Source organism: Nannobrachium achirus (assembly GCF_963921795.1).
Source record: "Nannobrachium achirus genome assembly, chromosome: 11".
In the NCBI taxonomy this organism is placed as follows: domain Eukaryota; kingdom Metazoa; phylum Chordata; class Actinopteri; order Myctophiformes; family Myctophidae; genus Nannobrachium; species Nannobrachium achirus.
The window spans coordinates 990,273-1,012,410 of NC_137820.1; the positions used below are offsets into that span (position 1 = coordinate 990,273).

Genomic DNA, 22,138 nt, shown 5'->3' on the forward strand with positions numbered 1-22,138 from the left:
GTTACTATATCGTTACACCCTACTCCTTAGCCTTCATGAAGATGACCATGAGGACCTCTATCTCCTTACTCTTCATGAAGATGACCATGAGGACCTCTCCTTACCCTTCATGAAGATGACCATGAGGACCTCTCCTTACCCTTCATGAAGATGACCATGAGGACCTCTCCTTACCCTTCATGAAGATGACCATGAGGACCTCTATCTCCTTACCCTTCATGAAGATGACCATGACATCCAGGAACTCCTGGAAGGAGAGGTATCCGTTGCCGTCCTTGTCTGCCAGAGTGAACATGGAGTCAACGAACAGCGAGTCGGCTTTGAGTCCCAGAGCGTTGGCGAACTCTGTGGCCGTCAGCTCGCACTGCAGCACCTCCTGGGTCTGGTGGCGCGACACGCCGCGCAGGTCGCCCGCGTCGCGCTTCTCGATCTCCAAGACCTGAGGAGGGGGCGAGAGACGTGAAAACCATAAGGATTGTATGTTCTGCTTTGACTCCAAGGCATAAGAAAACCATACAGAGGATGAACCACTTCAACCATTATTTAACACTTTAGCTATTCAAGAATAGCAGATATACAAGCTCACATCCACTCATCCATTGCATCCTATGAGCGGTGGGGTTCATTTGGTTTACCGACCTGCGGGCTCATACTGGTTCTTATCAGTGTGACGTGGACCATTAACACACAGGTGACTAACAGGTCATTTTGACCGATTTTGAGATCGCAAAGTGCAATAACTCTCCCCGTGAAGGTCTCAGAAATTTCCCCTTTTCCTAAATACTCAAGACATATGTTCTCGTTTTTTTTCCCCTTCTGAAACGTTTCCTAAGTATGACATAATAATAATACCATTATACCACTCTGACTGTTAGTTATCGGTCATAAAGACAGGTCTCACCCATTCCTCCCCCTCTCAGAAGCAAGGAGAGAATTTCACACCTTTTGCGCTCCCCATTTGAGAGGTCAATTGAAATGCTAATTCGCATTTGGAAGACAATAGAACCCCTGCTGGCAGCAGGGGAGGAGGTGTTGCTCTCCTGGGCCAAAAGGGAGAGAATTTACCTGTCAATTTAACTGATAAATGCAGTCAGAGTGGAAGTGATTTCTTTTCAGTCACCCGAGTGTTAAGACATCTATAGAAATAGTAACTGTCTCCAATAACTGACAATTAGTAACAGTATTATTCTCCCTGAACTCTTTAGAGAATGTAACTTGATGTTTTGATACCATACAGTACCTCAGTTGCACTGTGCACATGGATTCACTCTAAAAACCTAGCATATGTTTTATATTCAAATAAATTGAATACATCTGCTTATAATTGCAGCTTCATAGACATTTTCCAAACAATGCGGACATGAATAAGAATTAAAGGATTTAAAATCAGCTTAAAAGCGAATAGTAAAAACATAAAAATATAGGGATTTAAAATCATCTAAAAGCAAGAGTGAAGAAACAGGTCTTGAGTTGTGCTTTAAAGCCGTCTACGAAGGAAGGCAGGAGCACACGTGCTGCTTGTGAAGACGCTTAGCGTCAACCCTGACCATGGTGTCATTAACACCACCTCAACCACCATGGTGTCATTAACACCACCTCAACCACGTCACCGAGGTCCCTGAGGTCAGTGAGGTCGCTGTCCCTCTCCTGGGCTTTGAGGTCCACCTTAATTTGACCTCAAAACAAGAGCTGACGACATTGGCCGTGACCTGAGGTCAAATCACTAGGAGATGAGCTCAGCGGAACGGCCAGCTATTATTCTGAAGCAATGTGAAGCTGCTTTTTGTAAACCCTTTGCACCAAACGTAAAAGTGAATCTTTTGGTTGTCATGCTTCACATGATATCACAATATCGATATCAAATAGCTCCCCTTTAATAATACCAATTGGTATTGTGTTTAAAAAAAGAATATATATATATATATATATATATATATATATATATTAGTCACCTCTAAAAAGAGGTACAGCTTGTAAGCATAGGTAATTTGTGGAGCAACACAGCCAAATGTGTGGGTAGCGCCGACCAAAAAACTTGCCAAAATGATGGGCATTCACTCTCGTGAAGTGCTGGCAGGTGCGTGCCAGTCACAGGTGCGTGCCAGTCACAGGTGCGTGCCAGTCACAGGTGCGTGCCAGTCACAGGTGCGTGCGTGCCAGTCACAGGTGCGTGCCAGTCACAGGTGCGTGCCAGTCACAGGTTGGCCCCCACAGAGCCAGGATCATCAGAGAGAACCTCCAGAGAGGATGGAATGGCCTGCTGCAGTCCAGACCTCAACCCAGTTGAACACTTGTGGGATCAGTTTGGGTGAGCTGGACGTGCTAGAGTGACCAACAGAACCACGTTGGCTGACCTGTGACAAATCCTGCTTGAGGAATGGGATGGAATGGCATCCCACAGGTTGGTGACCAGCATGAGGGGGAGGAGCCAAGCTGTTGTGGCTGCGTATGGATGTTCCACACGCTGCTGAGGTCCCCGACACTGGGTGCAAAATGATGGCCAATATGTGTTGTTGTTTCTTGTCCTTATTACTGTGGGAGAGAGAGTGCACTCTTCAATGCTCCAAGCCAGTGGTTCTCAACCTTTTCAGACCGCGATCCCCAAAATAATCATAGTTTAACTGGGGACCCCCCCACCCTGACGAGCACTAAGAGTTACATTTTGTATAAATCGGTTCTATTGTGAAAATAGCAGATCTACATGCTCACAACGCCTCGCGTTGCAAGGCGTTGTGAGCTTGTAGGTCTGCTATTTTCACAATTCCTGCCTCTAATATTTGACAATTTGGCCAATGTCTAATTTGTCATTTTAGAGGTATTAAAAAGTCCTTAAATTGTCACTTTAGAAATGTGCAGATACCCTCTATACACTTAAACTTTATGATGGTTTGTTTACTGTTGAGTGAGAAAACAATGTTGCACATTAAGTTAATCATCTGGGGACCCCCCCAAAATAATTTGTGGACCCCCCCTAGTTGAGAACCACTGCTCCAAGCAACAAAGGTGAACACCAACAGAAAAGCATTACAGTTTGGTCGGGGCTTCCCTTATGTTTGGCTGTGTTGCTCATTCCAGGAATGCCTGATGCTTACAAGCTGTACCTCGTTGTAAAGGTGACGAATCAACGATACAAATTAAATAAAACACAGCAGTTGGTATTATTAGCACATGGGACGACCACGCCCACACCTCAAACTCTCCGTTGAACTGATAAACAACAAGGTGCACAGTAACAAGTTGGAACTCAACTTGTCAGTATTTGGCAGCAATCAGCCAATCAGGAATCAGCCTACTTTTGGTGCCGTCTGCTTGTGGTCAACAGTACAAAGGCAGGGCCATTAGCCAATGAGGGAGCAGCGTTCTTGGTGACGTCACCGAGTGCCACCCTGCCCACCCACCCACACACACACACACACACACACACACACACACACACACACACACACACACACACACACACACACACACACACACACACACAAACACACAGACAGACAGCACTGAACAGCACTGAACAGCACTGAGCGCAGTACTTGCACGCTCTGCTGGTGCACAAGGCCATGTATGACCAGGAGTGCACCAGGCGCAAGTTGGCACCTGGACAGAATGCAGTTATAGTTCAAAGTTTGTTTGTTTTTTGTCCAATATGGCTCTTTCAACATGTTTGGTTGCCGACCCCTGCCCTAATCCATTCATTATAATTTTTCCTATTGTTAGGTCTTTTTGGTGTCCCACCAGCACCTTCTATCCTCACAAAGTCCTATTTCTGACCATTGTGTCTTTCTCAGTTTATGGGCGGATCTATGTAAGCAGGTCTCAGAACGGGCCGTCAGACTTTCTCCCTGTACTGCTACTGCTGGGCTGAGTGGGGGTTGGGAGGGGTGGGCAGGCCTGAGCAGGAGGCGGGGAGGAGCTGGGATGAGGGTGGGGCCAAAACTGTCTCATTAGCGCAGTCCTCCCACTCAGGACAAGGTGGTACTGCAGCTGAAGATGCTCTGAAAGCCAGGCAGGAATCACAGGGGATCTTTATTCAGGAGTGGTAATTTAGCCTCAAACCTTTTGAAAAACTTTTTGTTTTTGTTTCTGGGACATAAATATGATATATGATATTTATTATTTGAAATGCATGCTGTAGAACCTTTAATAGATATATTTTACTGGAGGGGACAACATCTTTTTGAGCAGTGCTAACCTCTCCTACATCTGGCTTTGTGTGTAAGAATGTCCTTCTGTCCGTCCCGCAGAGCTGGGCATTGGCCAAGCTTCACAGGATGTTTTTAACTCATACAAGGCACCGCTCACTTCACACTGGGTGTGATTTTTATCCTTTTTGAAGTTGGAGGGGTCATGTTCCCTCGGTCCCACCAAGACCAGTGTCCATCTTGACAGGAGAGATGATGAGAGGAGCAGAGTTTCTACCACCAGCATTAAGACATGGACAGAAGTATGGGTAGAGTTTCTCAGTGAAGGTGCAGCCAGTGAAAGAGTAGAGGTGAACTCTGGCCTCCACATCATAAAAGGAGACCAGACCCTCCTCATAATCCACAAACACTCCCACTTTCTGGCCCCTCTCTCTTACAGGGAGGAGGACATCAGGGCCAGCACAAGCCTTGTACTTTCCATTACTCAACCAGTAACCATTGTTGGGTCTAAGATAGTTTGATCCCTTCCTGTTGATGGACTCTCTGGCCACTCCTACATCCCAGTCAGTCTTCCCTCCAACCTGAACCTCATAGTAAAACCTTCCTGAGGAGAAGCTTTGTTTTCCTAAGACACTGACACATAGAGAGAATCTCTCTTTGTTGTTTGGGAGATTCTTCCTTACGTTTCCATGACTCACTTGTTTTCCATCCTCAGACAGGATGAGGTTGGGATTTGCTGTATCAGGATCCAGAGTCACATCCACAGCGTATTGCTGGATCCTCCTCAGCTCAACATCACACAGCTTCTTCTCCATCTCTTGACTGAGTGTCTTCTCCAGCTGACACCCAGCTGTCCTCACAGAACCAATTTAAGTGGAAATTGTTTTAGTTTCAGCAGTGGTTGCTGGGGTTTTTTCAACCTGTGATGTCTGTCTTTACAATCCAGGAATGTTTACGATGTGATGACAGCAGAATATTAAGCTGTAAGGACGTATCTTTCTTCGTGTGATCTAATACTGGGTCTTTCTTCTCTTTGACTAATGCTCCTCACACTCTGTGAAATCAGCCTTTAAGTCAAGCTGACTGAAATGTGACCTCATTAAATATGAAGTCAGCCTTGCCCAAATATGGAGTTCCACATGGCTCTCGATTGAGCCTTCACATGAATATTGCGTAACCAAGGCAACCTGACATAAACAAACACGGACGCCACAAGAGGCCTTTTTAGGAAAGCAGCGTTCTTGGTGACATCACCACCAACAACATCTTTGTGTGTCCTTCTAGGTGTTCCCCATGGGCACCAACCCCATCTAGTGGACACTGAGATGTGGGCGTGGCCTTGCAAAAATAGGTCCGGAAATACATGGGAAAACAGAAAACTATCGGATAGAAAGGCTTCTTATTAAAGAACACGGAGGTTCCAGGTAATTATAAAATGCCGGACAGTATTTAGACAGGTTTGAGACTTTATGAAGCACTTTGTTTGTGAAATGGTATGTAGGTAGGCAGGCAGGCAGGCAGGCAGGCAGGCAGGCAGGCAGGCAGGTAGGTAGGTAGGTAGGTAGGTAGGTAGGTAGGTGGTAGGTAGGTAGGTAGGTAGGTAGGTAGGTAGGTAGGTAGGTAGGTAGGTCAGTAGATAGGTAGGTAGGTAGGTAGGTAGGTAGGTAGGTAGGTAGGTAGGTAGGTAGGTACCTTGGAGAAGGCATGTCGTATAAACGTCTCAACGATGTGCTCTCTCTGCTCGCGGCTCAGAGCCTCCGCCAGCAGCTCTCTCTCTCTCATCTCTCGAACCCGGACCTCCTGACCCGGCTCGTCCAATGGGCACAGGCGCTGTACAAGCTCCGCCCTCTTCTCCTCGTCCTCCAAGAACAGCACCTGGGTGGGGGCGGGGCCAACAGAGCAAAACATTTTAACTCCAGTCTACAGTGTGAAGGCCTGGTCGTACTCTCTACGAAACCCACCGTTTAACTCCAGTCTACAGTGTGAAGGCCTGGTTGTACTCTCTACGAAACCCACCGTTTAACTCCAGTCTACAGTGTGAAGGCCTGGTCGTACTCTCTACGAAACCCACCGTTTAACTCCAGTCTACAGTGTGAAGGCCTGGTCGTACTCTCTACGAAACCCACCGTTTAACTCCAGTCTACAGTGTGAAGGCCTGGTTGTACTCTCTACGAAACCCACCGTTTAACTCCAGTCTACAGTGTGAAGGCCTGGTCGTACTCTCTACGAAACCCACCGTTTAACTCCAGTCTACAGTGTGAAGGCCTGGTCGTACTCTCTACGAAACCCACTGTTTAACTCCAGTCTACAGTGTGAAGGCCTGGTCGTACAAGGTCCGGTTCCACTACAAAATGAAAGGTCCGGTTCCACTACAAAATTATGTCACTTGTGACTTCTGAAAAGCATTAGACCAGAAATCTGCACGTCGGAAAGTCAGAACTCACTTGACAGGCCAAGTGTATCCTACAGGACCTTACAGGAACTAAATGTAAATATAATAATGTATAATATATAACGCTGTTGATTTGACCTGAAATGTTTATATTTAGACAAGAAATTACTCAGTCCTTTTATGGCAGCCTGAGCCTTGTGGAGGAATCCACCAGGAACTGAATGCCGTCTTACCATTCATATTATAATATAAATTATAGGATATATCTAATGTGTGTGTGTGTGTGTGTGTGTGTGTGTGTGTGTGTGTGTGTGTGTGTGTGTGTGTGTGTGTGTGTGTGTGTGCGTGCCTGTATCAGAGAGGGGCCGTCCAAAAGTCAACATCAACAAGTGCAACCTTGATATATAAATAACAAGGCGCAAGTTGGCACCTCCACAGAGCGCCCCCCCCCCCCCCCACACACACACACACACACACATACAGACACCCAATGGCAGTACTCTGCTGGTGCACAAGCACACCATATATGGGCACAGAGTGCAAAGTGCAGTCTCGATACTTGCGCCAGCAGAGCGTGCCAGTACAGTGTTTGGTTGCGTATGTAGCAGGCCTGGAATTTCATCATTGGATTTCATCAAGTGGCCTTTGGTATCCAAAAGCCACTTCCAAGGAGTGGCTTTGTCCTGTACAGTCTGTCCCATAGGCTTCCAAGGAGTCTGTCCCGTCCAGTCTGTCCCATAGGCTTCCAAGGAGTCCCGTGACCATGTCATGTCCCGTGTATGCAGTATTGAGGACTGGTCAAGCTTCACATGACAATTTGGCCTTCCAGACAAAATCATTCATTCATTCAATGAACGAACTAAAACACATAGAAAGTATAGATCTAGAACACAAAATGTATAGATTTCACAGCTCTAGAACACATAGAATATAAATTCACCGCTTCACTTCGAACCAAGTTTTTTTTTTAAGGCCAAATGCCAGGTCAGGAAGGCCATCCAATCAAACAAGATTTTAGTCCATTGAAAGAATTTGTTAAATTTAAGGGTTAGGGATGATAACCTAATCTGCAGTGAAATAGATAGATTATGGTATTTACAATCTGGCATTAAGGCCACTGTGGCCTCAGGTCATGCCATTGGTCTGAGGGGCATTAAGGCCACTGTGGCCTCAGGTCATGCCATTGGTTTGAGGGGCATTAAGGCCACTGTGGCCTCAGGTCATGCCATTGGTTTGAGGGGCATTAAGGCCACTGTGGCCTCAGGTCATGCCATTGGTCTGAGGGGCATTAAGGCCACTGTGGTCTCAGGTCATGCCATTGGTTTGAGGGGCATTAAGGCCACTGTGGTCTCAGGTCATGCCATTGGTTTGAGGGGCATTAAGGCCACTGTGGTCTCAGGTCATGCCATTGGTTTGAGGGGCATTAAGGCCACTGTGGTCTCAGGTCATGCCATTGGTCTGAGGGGCATTAAGGCCACTGTGGTCTCAGGTCATGCCATTGGTTTGAGGGGCATTAAGGCCACTGTGGCCTCAGGCCATGCCATTGGTTTGAGGGGCATTAAGGCCACTGTGGTCTCAGGTCATGCCATTGGTTTGAGGGGCATTAAGGCCACTGTGGTCTCAGGTCATGCCATTGGTCTGAGGGGCATTAAGGCCATTGTGGTCTCAGGTCATGCCATTGGTTTGAGGGGCATTAACGCCACTGTGGTCTCAGGTCATGCCATTGGTTTGAGGGACCAAACTGAGGGGCAACGACGGCCAGTAGGGGGTTAGAGTGGTAGGTTGGCCTGATTGGTCAAACTACACCAATCCTTATTGAGCTCAGTGGGCTTCCTCTATAATGGTGATGTCACAGAGAATGCTGCTTCCTGATTGGCCAAGAGTTCACCCAGAACAAAATGATGACATCACTGTCTTTTTTCAAGGTGTTTTCCCATTGGATGACGTCACTGAATGCTGCCTCCTGATTGGCTACGAGTTTACCCACAATGGGCTACAACTATAATGTGTTGCCTACAGCATCCACACTAATACAGTAAAATCACACCCAGTGTGAAGTGAGCGGTGCTTTTTATGAAGCCATGTGTGGGACATACAAACAGATGTGGGAGCGGTTGGCACCGATCAAAAAGACACCAAGAAAAACAAAAATGTGTTACTTTATATCCTGTCATTTATCTTCCAAAGGGGGTCCGTGTTGGGGGTCCCTGACATGAGAATCTTTATATCCCTGTCATTTATCTTCCAAAGGGGCTCCACGGGCTGATCTGTTTCTACTACACAATACAGATCAACTCTTCTGTATTTACTGATCTTTTCCTCAAAATGTCCTGCAAATGCATTTTCTTCAGGTTTCTTTCCCTGTTTTGCCTTTCATTTTTTTAAGGGGAATGGAGTGTATCTTCTTCTGTTCTATACAAACACAGTGGAGCGTATCTTGTACAAGTTCTATACAAACACAGTGGGTGGAGCGTATCTTGTACAAGTTCTATACAAACACAGTGGGTGGAGCGTATCTTGTACAAGTTCTATACAAACACAGTGGGTGGAGCGTATCTTGTACAAGTTCTATACAAACACAGTGGGTGGAGCGTATCTTGTACAAGTTCTATACAAACACAGTGGAGTGTATCTTGTACAAGTTCTATACAAACACAGTGGGTGGAGCGTATCTTGTACAAGTTCTATACAAACACAGTGGAGTGTATCTTGTACAAGTTCTATACAAACACAGTGGAGCGTGTCTTGTACAAGTTCTATACAAACACAGTGGGTGGAGTGTATCTTGTACAGGTTCTATACAAACACAGTGGAGTGTATCTTGTACAAGTTCTATACAAACACAGTGGGTGGAGTGTATCTTGTACAGGTTCTATACAAACACAGTGGAGTGTATCTTGTACAAGTTCTATACAAACACAGTGGAGTGTATCTTGTACAAGTTCTATACAAACACAGTGGGTGGAGCGTATCTTGTACAAGTTCTATACAAACACAGTGGAGTGTATCTTGTACAAGTTCTATACAAACACAGTGGGTGGAGCGTACCTTGTACAAGTTCTATACAAACACAGTGGAGTGTATCTTGTACAAGTTCTATACAAACACAGTGGAGCGTATCTTGTACAAGTTCTATACAAACACAGTGGGTGGAGTGTATCTTGTACAGGTTCTATACAAACACAGTGGAGTGTATCTTGTACAAGTTCTATACAAACACAGTGGGTGGAGTGTATCTTGTACAGGTTCTATACAAACACAGTGGAGTGTATCTTGTACAAGTTCTATACAAACACAGTGGAGTGTATCTTGTACAAGTTCTATACAAACACAGTGGAGTGTATCTTGTACAAGTTCTATACAAACACAGTGGAGTGTATCTTGTACAAGTTCTATACAAACACAGTGGAGTGTATCTTGTACAAGTTCTATACAAACACAGTGGAGTGTATCTTGTACAAGTTCTATACAAACACAGTGGGTGGAGTGTATCTTGTACAAGTTCTATACAAACACAGTGGGTGGTGTCTACCTTGCTGTGTGTGTTCTAAACAATACACTGGTCCAAAGAGTTGAGCCGGAAGGCAAAGCTCTCTGTCTACCGAGCAATCTTCATTCCTACTCTCACCTATGGTCATCAAGTGTGGGTCATGACCCAAAGTATAAGGTCGCGGATACAAGCGGCCACAATGGGTTTCCTCAGACGGGTGGCTGGTATCTCCCTTAGAGATAGGGTGAGAAGTGCAGTCACCCGAGAGAGACTTGGAGTAGAACCGCTGCTCCTACACTTGGAAAGGAGTCAGCTTAGGTGGTTGGGGAATCTAATACGGATGCCTCCCGAGAACCTTCCTAGGAAGGTCCTCAATGCACGTCCCACTGGGAGGACACCCCCTGCCAGACCAAAGACCAGATGGATTTTATCTCCACTAGAAGGAGTAGACCAAGGACCAGATGGAAGGATTATATCTCCAAACTGGCTTGGGAACGCCCCGGTATACTCCCTGAGGGAGTGGAGGAAGTTGCTCTGGACTCTGGAAGTATCAGTTGGAACTGTTATCCCCACGACACGATTCCTGATGGATGGATTGGAGTGTCTTGTTGAGGACCAGTAGTTTTAAACCACACACTGGTCAGTGCGTGTCTTGCTGTGTGTATTCTAAACCATACACTGGTCAGTGCGTGTCTTGCTGTGTGTATTCTAAACCATACACTGGTCAGTGCGTGTCTTGCTGTGTGTATTCTAAACCATACACTGGTCAGTGCGTGTCTTGCTGTGTGTATTCTAAACCATACACTGGTCAGTGCGTGTCTTGCTGTGTGTATTCTAAACCATACACTGGTCAGTGCGTGTCTTGCTGTGTGTATTCTAAACCATACACTGGTCAGTGCGTGTCTTGCTGTGTGTATTCTAAACCATACAGTGGTCAGTGCGTGCTTTAGAACCAGTAGTTTTAAACCATACACTCATCAGTGCGTGCCTTGCGGTGGTGATGCGGGGCCACAGCCAGCGCAGCGAACAGGGATGGATGGGTGGATGGATGGATGGATGGATGGAAGGATGGGTGGATGGGTGGGTGGATGGATGGATGGAAGGATGCATGGATGGAAGGATGGATGGATGGATGGAAGGATGCATGGATGGAAGGATGGATGGATGGATGGATGGGTGGGTGGATGGATGGATGGATGGAAGGATGCATGGATGGAAGGATGGATGGATGGATGGATGGATGGATGGATAGTTTTAAACCATACACTCATCAGTGCGTGCCTTGCGGTGGTGCTGCGGTGCGCTGCAGGGCCACAGCCAGCGCAGCGAACAGGGATGTCCAAACACGTCCTTCATGTTGGTCCAGCCGGAGCGCCGCCTCCAGGCTCCGTGCTGGTCTCTCTGCTGCCTCTTGAGGCGCTCCACGGCGGTGCGGTCGGAGCAGATGGACAGCAGCTGTCCGGTGAAGATGACGGCCGTGAAGACAAGGAAGAGCAGGCTCTGGAAGCAGAGCAGGAACAGCAGCAGGGCGGTGGCCAGAGGGGGCGCTGTGGCGCTGCAGCCCGACCACTCCTCCTGGCTGCGCTCCAGACAGGACCACACGTGGAGGAAGACCAGGAGCAGAGCGTGAGCAGAGAGCAGCGCCACGTACAGCGTGAACAGAACAAAGTACTTTTGGTTGTTCTCGCCCACACAGTTGTTGACCCAGGGGCAGTGGTGGTCCATCCTCCTCACGCAGCGCTGGCACACGCTGCAGTGGTGGGCGCGCTCCGGCTTCAGGCTGCAGCACTTGGCGCAGCGCGGCAGCGCCAACGCCTGGACGCCACCGGGCCACGGCGGGTCCTCAGGGAGGAGGAGGAGGCTCTCTTCTTCTGGGAGATCCTGGGCGGTGGCGGGGTCACCTTTGGGCACCAGCCCGGGGTCTGTGTTTATGGGCACCTCCCCAGGGCCTGAGGGCACCTCCCCAGGGCCTGAGGGCACCTCCCCAGGGTCTGAGGGCACCTCCCCAGGACCTGAGGGCACCTCCCCAGGACCTGAGGGCACCTCCCCAGGGCCTGAGGGCACCTCCCCAGGGTCTGAGGGCACCTCCCCAGGACCTGAGGGCACCTCCCCAGGGCCTGAGGGCACCTCCCCAGGGCCTGAGGGCACCTCCCCAGGACCTGAGGGCACCTCCCCAGGGCCTGAGGGCACCTCCCCAGGGCCTGAGGGCACCTCCCCAGGGTCTGTGGGCACCTCCCCAGGGCCTGAGGGCACCTCCCCAGGGCCTGAGGGCACCTCCCCAGGACCTGAGGGCACCTCCCCAGGGCCTGAGGGCACCTCCCCAGGGCCTGAGGGCACCTCCCCAGGGTCTGAGGGCACCTCCCCAGGACCTGAGGGCACCTCCCCAGGGCCTGAGGGCACCTCCCCAGGGCCTGAGGGCACCTCCCCAGGGTCTGAGGGCACCTCCCCAGGACCTGAGGGCACCTCCCCAGGGCCTGAGGGCACCGTCATGGGGTCTGTGGGATCTGTGTCTTTGGGCACCTCCCTGTGGTCTGTGTCTATGGGTAACCCTCTGGGGTTCATGCCCTCCTTTCCTTTGGGCATCCCTTCATTATCTGTGTCTGAGGGCATCTCCTGGGGGTCTGTGGGCATTGTCCCAGGGTCTGTGTCTTTGGGGTCTGTGTCTTTGGGCACCTCCCTGAGGTCTGTGTCTTTGGGGTCTGTGTCTTTGGGCACCTCATCGGGCTCTGTGCCCTCCTTTCCTTTGGGCACCTCACAGGGATCTGTGTCTTTGGGCACCTCCCGGGGGCCTGTGGGCACCTCCCCAGGGTCTTTAGGGTAAGTGTCTTTGGGCACCTCTGCAGGGTCTTTAGGGTAAGTGTCTTTGGGCACCTCTGCAGGGTCTTTAGGGTAAGTGTCTTTGGGCACCTCTGCAGGGTCTTTAGGGTATGTGTCTTTGGGCACCTCGCGGGGGCCTGTGGGCACCTCTGCAGGGTCCGTGCCCCTGGGCACCGCCCCGGGGTCGGTGCACATGACCCTGGCGTGCGAGGCGAGGGCGAGCAGCGCCAGCACGGTGAAGAGCGTCCCGTTGAGCGCGCCGTAGAGTGTGACGCCCCCGCCTGCGGGGGGCGCCAGCAGCACCAGGACCACCACCAGCTCCCCGTAGACCACCAGCAGCCAGGTGAGGGCGCCAAACACCATGCCACACTCGTCACGGATGAACCACATGGGGGAGGGGCCCGGCCGTGGGGGAGGAGGGGCTTCAGTGGAAGGAGGAGGAGCCTGGGAGGCCTCACTACTCTCTACAGGAGGTTGTAGCAGCATGCGTACGGCGCTCTGCTCTCATCACCAGAGCAGGGCGTCCACTGGACCGTAAACAGAGCGCGTCCAGATAAACAGTCTGATGGACGGGGTAAGTTATGAGTGTTGCTGATCCTCCTGTGTTGTGCACTTTCTCTCTCTTTATATTCTGTGTTCACGTTATGACATGTGCAGCTATTTAACTCTCTCTATGATGTCACCGCGTCACGTTATGACATGTGCAACTATTTAACTCTCTCAATGATGTCACCACATCAAACTCTGTGATGTCATGTGGTGTGTTGACTAGCTGTTAGCTAGCGGCGTGTTGGCTAGCTGTTAGCTAGCGGCGTGTTGGCTAGCTGCAGACGGCTAAGCTGAAAAACATTTTTTGAGCGGTGTTAACCACTGTTTGTACGTATGTCCACTCTGTTTGTATGTATGTATGTCCACTCTGTTTGTTTGTATGTATGTCCACTCTGTTTGTATGTATGTCCACTCTGTTTGTATGTATGTCCACTCTGTTTGTATGTATGTCCACACTGTTTGTATGTATGTCCACACTGTTTGTATGTATGTCCATGTATGTCCACTCTGTTTGTATGTATGTCCACACTGTTTGTATGTATGTCCACACTGTTTGTTTGTATGTATGTCCACTCTGTTTGTATGTATGTCCACTCTGTTTGTATGTATGTCCATGTATGTCCACTCTGTTTGTATGTATGTCCATGTATGTCCACTCTGTTTGTATGTATGTCCACTCTGTTTGTATGTATGTCCACTCTGTTTGTATGTATGTCCACTCTATTTGTATGTATGTCCACTCTGTTTGTACGTATGTCCACTCTGTTTGTATGTATGTCCACTCTGTTTGTACGTATGTCCACTCTGTTTGTACGTATGTCCACTCTGTTTGTATGTATGTCCACTCTGTTTGTACGTATGTCCCGCCCCATCCCAGATTGTCCAAGCTTTGCTGGAAGCTCGATGAAATTGATTTTTTGCTTCCAAGAAGTGGCTTTGTCCGTCTTGTGCGTCCCGATGTGAGGACTGGTCAAGCTTCACATGACAATTTGGCCCTCCAGATAAAACCATTCATCCACTCAGAATTAATAAAAAATATATTATTATCAAACCTCGGTTCGAAGTGAAGCGGTGAACTTTTATTCTATGTGTTCTAGAGTTATGAACTCTGTGATCTGTACATTCTTTATATTCTGAATAAATGAATGAATGATTTGATCTGGAGGGCCAAATTGTCATGTGAAGCTTGACCAATCCTCAAAGTATCCAATCATCAGACAGGGACGGACACTACACACATATTCTGGACGTACGGGACGGATAAAACATGTTCATTCTGGACTGAAATGACCATATATGGACATGAGGTGACAGACATTTTGTTTTTGATAAAACCTGTTCATTCTGGACTGAAATGACCATATATGGACATGGGACACACATTTTGTTTTTGAAAAAAGCTGTTCATTCTGGACTGAAATGACCATATATGGACATGGGACACACAAAGCCACTCCTTGGAAGCGGCTTTCACCGCTTCAAAAATATAGTATATAAATATATAATATATACATATTGGATCCTTCGCTACAGTCAGCATGGAGAGGAACATACTTCCATTATTCATGGACAGCTTGACCACCTCACCTGATGACTTGGTTTCACGTGCTATCAGAAGTGCCTATAAACATCATATTTGTGTGGGGTTTTTTTAAGCGGTGAAAGCTGCTTCCAAGGAGTGGCTTTGTCTGTCCCGTACATGTCCCGTACATGTCCCATGCATGTCCCGTACATGTCCCGTGCATGTCCCATACATGTCCCGTGCATGTCCCGTGCATGTCCCGTACATGTCCCATACATGTCCCATACATGTCACGTGCATGTCCCGTACATGTCCCATACATGTCCCGTACATGTCCCGTGCATGTCCCGTACATGTCCCATACATGTCCCATACATGTCCCGTGCATGTCCCGTACATGTCCCATACATGTCCCATACATGTCACGTGCATGTCCCGTACATGTCCCATACATGTCCCGTACATGTCCCGTACATGTCCCATACATGTCCCATACATGTCCCATACATGTCCCGTGCATGTCCCATACATGTCCCATACATGTCCCGTACATGTCCCATACATGTCCCATACATGTCCCGTGCATGTCCCGTACATGTCCCATACATGTCCCATACATGTCACGTGCATGTCCCGTACATGTCCCATACATGTCCCGTACATGTCCCGTACATGTCCCATACATGTCCCATACATGTCCCGTACACGTCCCGTACATGTCCCGTACATGTCACGAGCATGTCCCGTACATGTCCCATACATGTCCCGTACACGTCCCGTACATGTCCCGTACATGTCACGTGCATGTCCCGTACATGTCCCATACATGTCCCATACATGTCCCGTACATGTCCCATACATGTCCCATACATGTCCCGTACATGTCCCATACATGTCCCGTACATGTCCCGTACACGTCCCGTACATGTCCCGTGCATGTCCCGTACATGTCCCGTGCATGCAGAATTGAGGATTGGTCAAGCTTCACATGACAATTTGGCCCTCCAGACAAAATCATTCATTCATTCAGAATTCATAAAAATATAGAACTAAAGCACATAGAAAGTATAGATCTAGAACACAGAATGTATAGATCTAGAACACAGAATGTATAGATCTAGAACACAGATTTAATGAAGATGTGTCTTTGTTTACTTGGCACAAATAATAAGGTCACTCGCATCAGAGCTCTGAGGTCATAAGGTCATAAGGTCACTCACCAGGTCATATTCTTTAGGGAGCTCTGAGGTCATAAGGTCATAAGGTCACTCACCAGGTCATATTCTTTAGGGAGCTCTGAGGTCATAAGGTCATAAGGTCACTCACCAGGTCGTATTCTTTAGGGAGGTCATAAGGTCATAAGGTCATAAGGTCACTCACCAGGTCGTATTCTTTAGGGTGCTCTGAGGTCATAAGGTCATAAGGTCACTCACCAGGTCATATTCTTTAGGGAGGTCATAAGGTCATAAGGTCATAAGGTCACTCATCAGGTCGTATTCTTTAGGGAGGTCATAAGGTCATAAGGTCATAAAGCTCACCAGGTCATATTCTTTAGGGATCTTTAACATCAGTGCTCTGAGGTCATAAGGTCATAAGGTCATAAGGTCACTCACCAGGTCATATTCTTTAGGTATCTTTAACTTCAGTGCTCTGAGGTCATAAGGTCATAGGTCACTCACCAGGTCATAAGGTCACTCACCAGGTCATATTCTTTAGGGATCTTCAACATCAGTGCTCTGAGGTCATAAGGTCATAAGGTCATAGGTCACTCACCAGGTCATAAGGTCATAGGTCACTCACCAGGTCGTATTCTTTAGGGATCTTTAACATCAGCGCTCTGAGGTCATAAGGTCATAAGGTCATAGGTCACTCACCAGGTCATAGGTCATAGGTCACTCACCAGGTCGTATTCTTTAGGTATCTTCAACATCAGCGCTCTGCGCCGGCGGTCGCTGGACAGCAGGAGGTCCAGGCTGGTCTGGAGGCCCAGGTTCACCGTCCTCACTGCTGTTCCTGATCCATCCAGCAGCTGCAGCCTCCTCTTCTCATCCAGATCCACTCTGACAGGAACCAGGGGGGCTCTAGGACCCACCCACTCACTGGCTGCATGGAGGAGAGGTGACCTATGAACTATGACCTATGACCCACCCACTCACTGGCTGATTTAACTCATTCACTGCCAGGAATATGTAACCAAACCACTAAACCACTGCTATCTAATAGCTGTGTTTACATGGACACTTTTAATCTGGTTTAAACAAGATTTAAAATAAACCTGATTAAACCTCTCCATGTAAACACCTAAATAAACCTGATTAAAACTCTCCATGTATACTCCTAAATAAACCTGATTAAAATTCTAATGGGGTGCAGAGGGGTGGGGGGGGGCATGGGGGGGGCATGCGTACATGCCCCGCATATGTAAATTGGAGCATGATTTATGATTTATGTCTATAAATGCCAAAAAAAAACGTTCTCTATAATAAAAACGTCTTTTTAACTATGGCCTTCCCTGCCAGACGTCTTCTGGACGCCTTTAAAAAAAAAAAAAAAAAAAAAAAAATAGGCATGATCGCGATCGCGAAATTGCATGTTTAACCCCCATACCAACCCCATCTTTCAAACATGGCAGCCATGTTTGTTTACATTTGAAGAAAACATAAGGGCTGCCTTCTCCTGAATGCCTGAACGGATTTCCAAGCGGATTTTTTTGTTTGAAAGCTGTGAAAAGCATGCACATGCATAGTGCATGATCTGTGCACAAATGTGTGCACCAACGTGCACACTATTTTCTTAACCCTCTGTTGGCGAAACGGCAATATAAGAGGTCCCCACTTTAAATATGGTACCGACTGAGTTAAGTCATCAACAGTGATTATGGAACACATCACAGTGAAACAGGGAATCCTCTTAAATGAACTACGTTACCCATGATTCCAGAGGGCGGTTCCTCTGTCATGTGAGTAGCTTTCCTTCTCTTCTGGAACTTGTTGAACTTTGACCTTCGGTAGAAGGCCACCATGCAGGCCACCAGGAGGCTCACTGGAGGTCAGAGGTCAAAGGGTCAAGGTTAAACTCACTGGAGGTCAGAGGTCATACAGGGTCAAGGTTAAACTCACTGGAGGTCAGAGGTCATACAGGGTCAAGGTTAAACTCACTGGAGGTCAGAGGTCATAGGGTCAAGGTTAAACTCACTGGAAGTCAGAGGTCATAGGGTCAAGGTTAAACTCACTGGAGGTCAGAGGTCATAGGGTCAAGGTTAAACTCACTGGAGGACAACCTTTGTTTGTTTACAACAAGGGTTCATATTTTAGATTGTAATCAGAGAAAAGAAAAGATGAGTGTTAAAATGTTTTCATTTACTTCTTTCTATCGTTTTAGCACGTTTAGCGATTTTGATTTCAGTGGTTCGGAGCATGTGTACAAGTGGTTAAATATGTCTTTTTAGACACAATAAGCTGGCAATTTCTTTATTGCTATTTACAGTAACACTACTGGCCTCCATAAGTCACATCTACCCATGAAGGATTGTGGTGCATGTTGGGAATGGGCTTATTGTGTCTTTTACTTGTTTGTAAAGCTCTAAATGGTCTGGCACCTTCGTACCTCTATGACTGCCTGCATAGATACGTTCCAACCCGCCCACTCAGGTCTTCTAGTGCTGACCTACTTGAGGTGCCAACAATGACATATAAAAAATATGGTGAAGCAGCTTTCTGCTTCTACGGACCGACAGCTTGGAATAAACTCCCACTACACCCAAGACAGGCAGCCTCTGTGGATAGCTTTAAAGCACAGCTCAAGACCTGTTTCTTTACTCTTGCTTTTAGCTGAATGTTTAAATCCCTGTGCTGCTAATTGACGTCCGCACTGTTCTGAAATTGTTCTTCAATGTTTTATGTTTTTTATTTTTCTGCTTTATTGTAATCATTGTAATTATGTTTTAATTTTAATTCTCTGTTAAGCACTTGTGCTTCATCTTCTGCTCTGTAAAGCGTGTTGAGCTGCATTTCATGTCATGAAAGGTGCTATACAAATACAGTTTATTATTATTATTATTATTAAAAATACATCAAAAATACATATTTAGCCACTTCTTGTACACATACCACCCACACAAACCTAGTGAAAACAGCTCATCTACAAGCAAACAACGCTTCGCGATGCGAGGCGTTGTGTGCTTGTTAGTAGAGGAGCCTATCAATTTCCGTAATTTTGGAATGATAATTTTTGGAGACATGTATATCTTGATTCTTGGGGTTCTCAGAATGCCAAAAAAACATGTCTCCAATTTTTCTTTTGGAGTTTAGCATGTGTAATTAGCATAATTAGCCAATTAATTGCCCAAAACGGGAAAAGGCAATAACTTTGCTTCTAGGTAACTTATAAAGGTGATCTAATGCCTCATTCACACTACAGATATATAGTTGAACGTTTAGCTTGGTAATTCAATGTAATCTCAATGGAAACCAGCTTTATGCCTCATTCACACTACAGATATATAGTTGAACGTTTTGCTTGGTAATTCAATGTAATCTCAATGGAAACCAGCTTTATGCCTCATTCACACTACAGATATATAGTTGAACGTTTTGCTTGGTAATTCAATGTAATCTCAATGGAAACCAGCTTTAAAGATGCAGGACACACAAAGAACGAAGCTTTGAAAGCTTTAAAGCTGGTTTCCATTGAGATTACATTGAATTACCAAGCAAAACGTTCAACTATATATCTGTAGTGTGTACACAGCTTAAGAGTCTAAGTCCATGTTTGTGAGGTCCACAAATTCATCTGTTACCATTGTGAAGTCATACAACCTTTCCTAATTAGCATAATTAGCATAAACTATGCAAAAACGAGGTGAAAATGATCAAATTGCTGCATTTTATAGGTTTTAGTCAACTTTGAAAGCTTCGCTCAGATTCTAAGATGTATGTTTACAAGTCCTCCATTATCATCATCCTAAAAATAAATCATGCAACCCTTTGTCTGTGTAATAATTATGTAATAATCACACTGAAACCAGAAATAGCTATATTTCTTTGCTTTACGTTAATTAAAGATGGGGTTAAAATTAGGTTTTTATGTGGCCACACCCACCAGTTCATTAAGTATGCCTGGTTGACATAGTGGGTGGTAACCCAGTTGAAGTTAGCCACACCCACAGTGAAGGGTCTCCATCTTCGTCATCGTCATCGTCAATCCCCAACAGATGTGCATTGCTTACATTACAACACACCTATTCATCTGCCCAACACATGCACATCTCAACATTGTGACATGCACTGGGATTTCTTGCAGCCACATTTTTCCCTCAGCCTACCATCCATATTCAGTTGCTGGTGGCATCTGTGGGTTATGTACGTGGTCCTTACTCCTCATACCATACCATGGCCTGGTAATAGGCACGGGCAATGGCTTGATGTAATGCTCATTGTGTAGGTGGCAGCTTCTCGGCTTCTAATTCAGGCTTTTGCAAATCCCGCCCCATTCTGCCCTGTTACTATGGTGGGACATTTGACCCTGGGCAGATTGTTTTTATAGTGGCAGTGAATGGGACAAAGGTACAGTAGTTACATTGCAAAACAGGGGGTTTCCCCGAAAATACATGTTTTAATTTGTTTAATCCCAGTGGGACAGAATCATCCATTGCAGATTCTTTTATAGTGGAAGTGGATGGGATTTTTTTATTTTTTCATAGCCTCATTACATCTATATAAAGTACCAAAAAAAACACATCTACGTGATATTAATAAAAAGGGAAGAAAAAGGTACAGTAATTACATAGCAAAACAGTAGTTTCCCCCCGAAAACATATGTTTTAATTAGTTTAATCCTCTGGATCAGAGATAGAATAGAAATAGAAAGCGCATTGCATCTTGGGTAGGAAGAGGAGAGCCAGATTATAGTTCTCCTCACATAATAGGCTGGCTTTTCGTAATTCTGCCCATTTAAAATATATGTACCCAATCGTTACTAGTTAGACCATTGATAAGGTCCATGTGAACTAGTTTGTTGAAGCTTATTCATTATGATGAGCGAGATCGCTATCACCGCCCGCGGCCGTACTGGACGAATGCTGTGTCGCGCAGAGCGGACAGTTTTTGAAAGCCTGAAGCAACATTCTCCACTGCACAAACTCCACCCCCGATAGCAAAAAGTGAATGTTTTTTTCTGGTTGGCCAGTCAGGGAGTCTCAGGGACCAATCAGAAGGCTGACAAACTGTGAATTGTTTCTTTGTGAATAACCTCCACCTGAGCTCACCAACATCCACAAGATTTGTACCGGGCTCGTACAGCTGGCAAACAAATGCTTCAATATTTTTTTTCTTGTTTGTAGTACCTAGAGTAGCAAATGCAGATACGACCTCTAAAGGACACCGGTGTAGGGCTTGCCAACAGGTTGCCAGAAAAATGGCCTGTCTTGTCAGCTCCAGAGATGGCATGGAACCCTGGTAAGGCTGAAGTCCTTGTTTTACCCAGTGCACTACTGGCTCCAGTGAGATGATATGTATTTATTTACCCCACACCGGTGATGAAATAGGTATCTTTGTACAGCTGATGGTACCGTTGGATTGCAAGAACAAAGATATCAGTGTCTGGGGACTCAATGTAGAGCTGTGTTGCCCTATCTGTGTCCAGGAATTGTTCAATTGTCTAAAAAACATACTACAAAAATCAGTAATGCTTTTGCCTTGCTGAACAAAAACATACTACAAAAATCAGTAGGCTACACCTACACTACACTCCCCTTTTCTGTGGAATACACTGACTCCAAGTTAAATTCATGTTAACTGATTTGCTGATATCTCATGATAAGTGAGCAGATATGTGCAATAAAAATGGGAACATTTCCTGGTGACTTCACCCAGCCAACACTCCCTCTTCTGTGGAATACACTGACTAACCAAATTAAAATGGGCACATTTCCAGATGTCTTCACCCAAGCCACACTCCCTTTTCTGTGGAATTTCTTGACTTCTGACTGCACCCTGTTTCCCAAACACTAGGTCGGGACCCATTTGTGTATCGTCAACACATTTTTATGGGTCCCTTCATTTTTTGGTTTCCTACTTTTTGTTTTTAATTATTATTTCTGTAATTTAATTTTAGAGATTTTTTTAAAGAAATTCCATAAATTAGAAAACACGTTGAAGAACTAGTGAAAATAGACAATCTCCAAGTGACGTGTTGTGAGCTTGACTCTTGTAGACACAAGACATGAC

General features: G+C 46.4%; 1 protein-coding gene across 1 annotated transcript in view; it reads right to left on the minus strand.

The window, feature by feature from the left end:
• Window positions 1–22,138, minus strand: part of duox (dual oxidase) — a gene marked incomplete at its 3' end in the record, with an annotated part of 95,405 nt that overhangs the window by 32,632 nt on the left and 40,635 nt on the right. Inside the window, exons 14-17 of the mRNA XM_080736220.1 lie at window positions 17,841–17,954; window positions 16,813–17,015; window positions 5,835–6,017; window positions 214–439 (exon numbers count right to left, since the gene is read on the minus strand). Of these exons, the coding sequence (XP_080592346.1) occupies window positions 214–439; window positions 5,835–6,017; window positions 16,813–17,015; window positions 17,841–17,954 (726 nt within the window). The remainder of the gene's footprint in view (window positions 1–213; window positions 440–5,834; window positions 6,018–16,812; window positions 17,016–17,840; window positions 17,955–22,138) is intronic.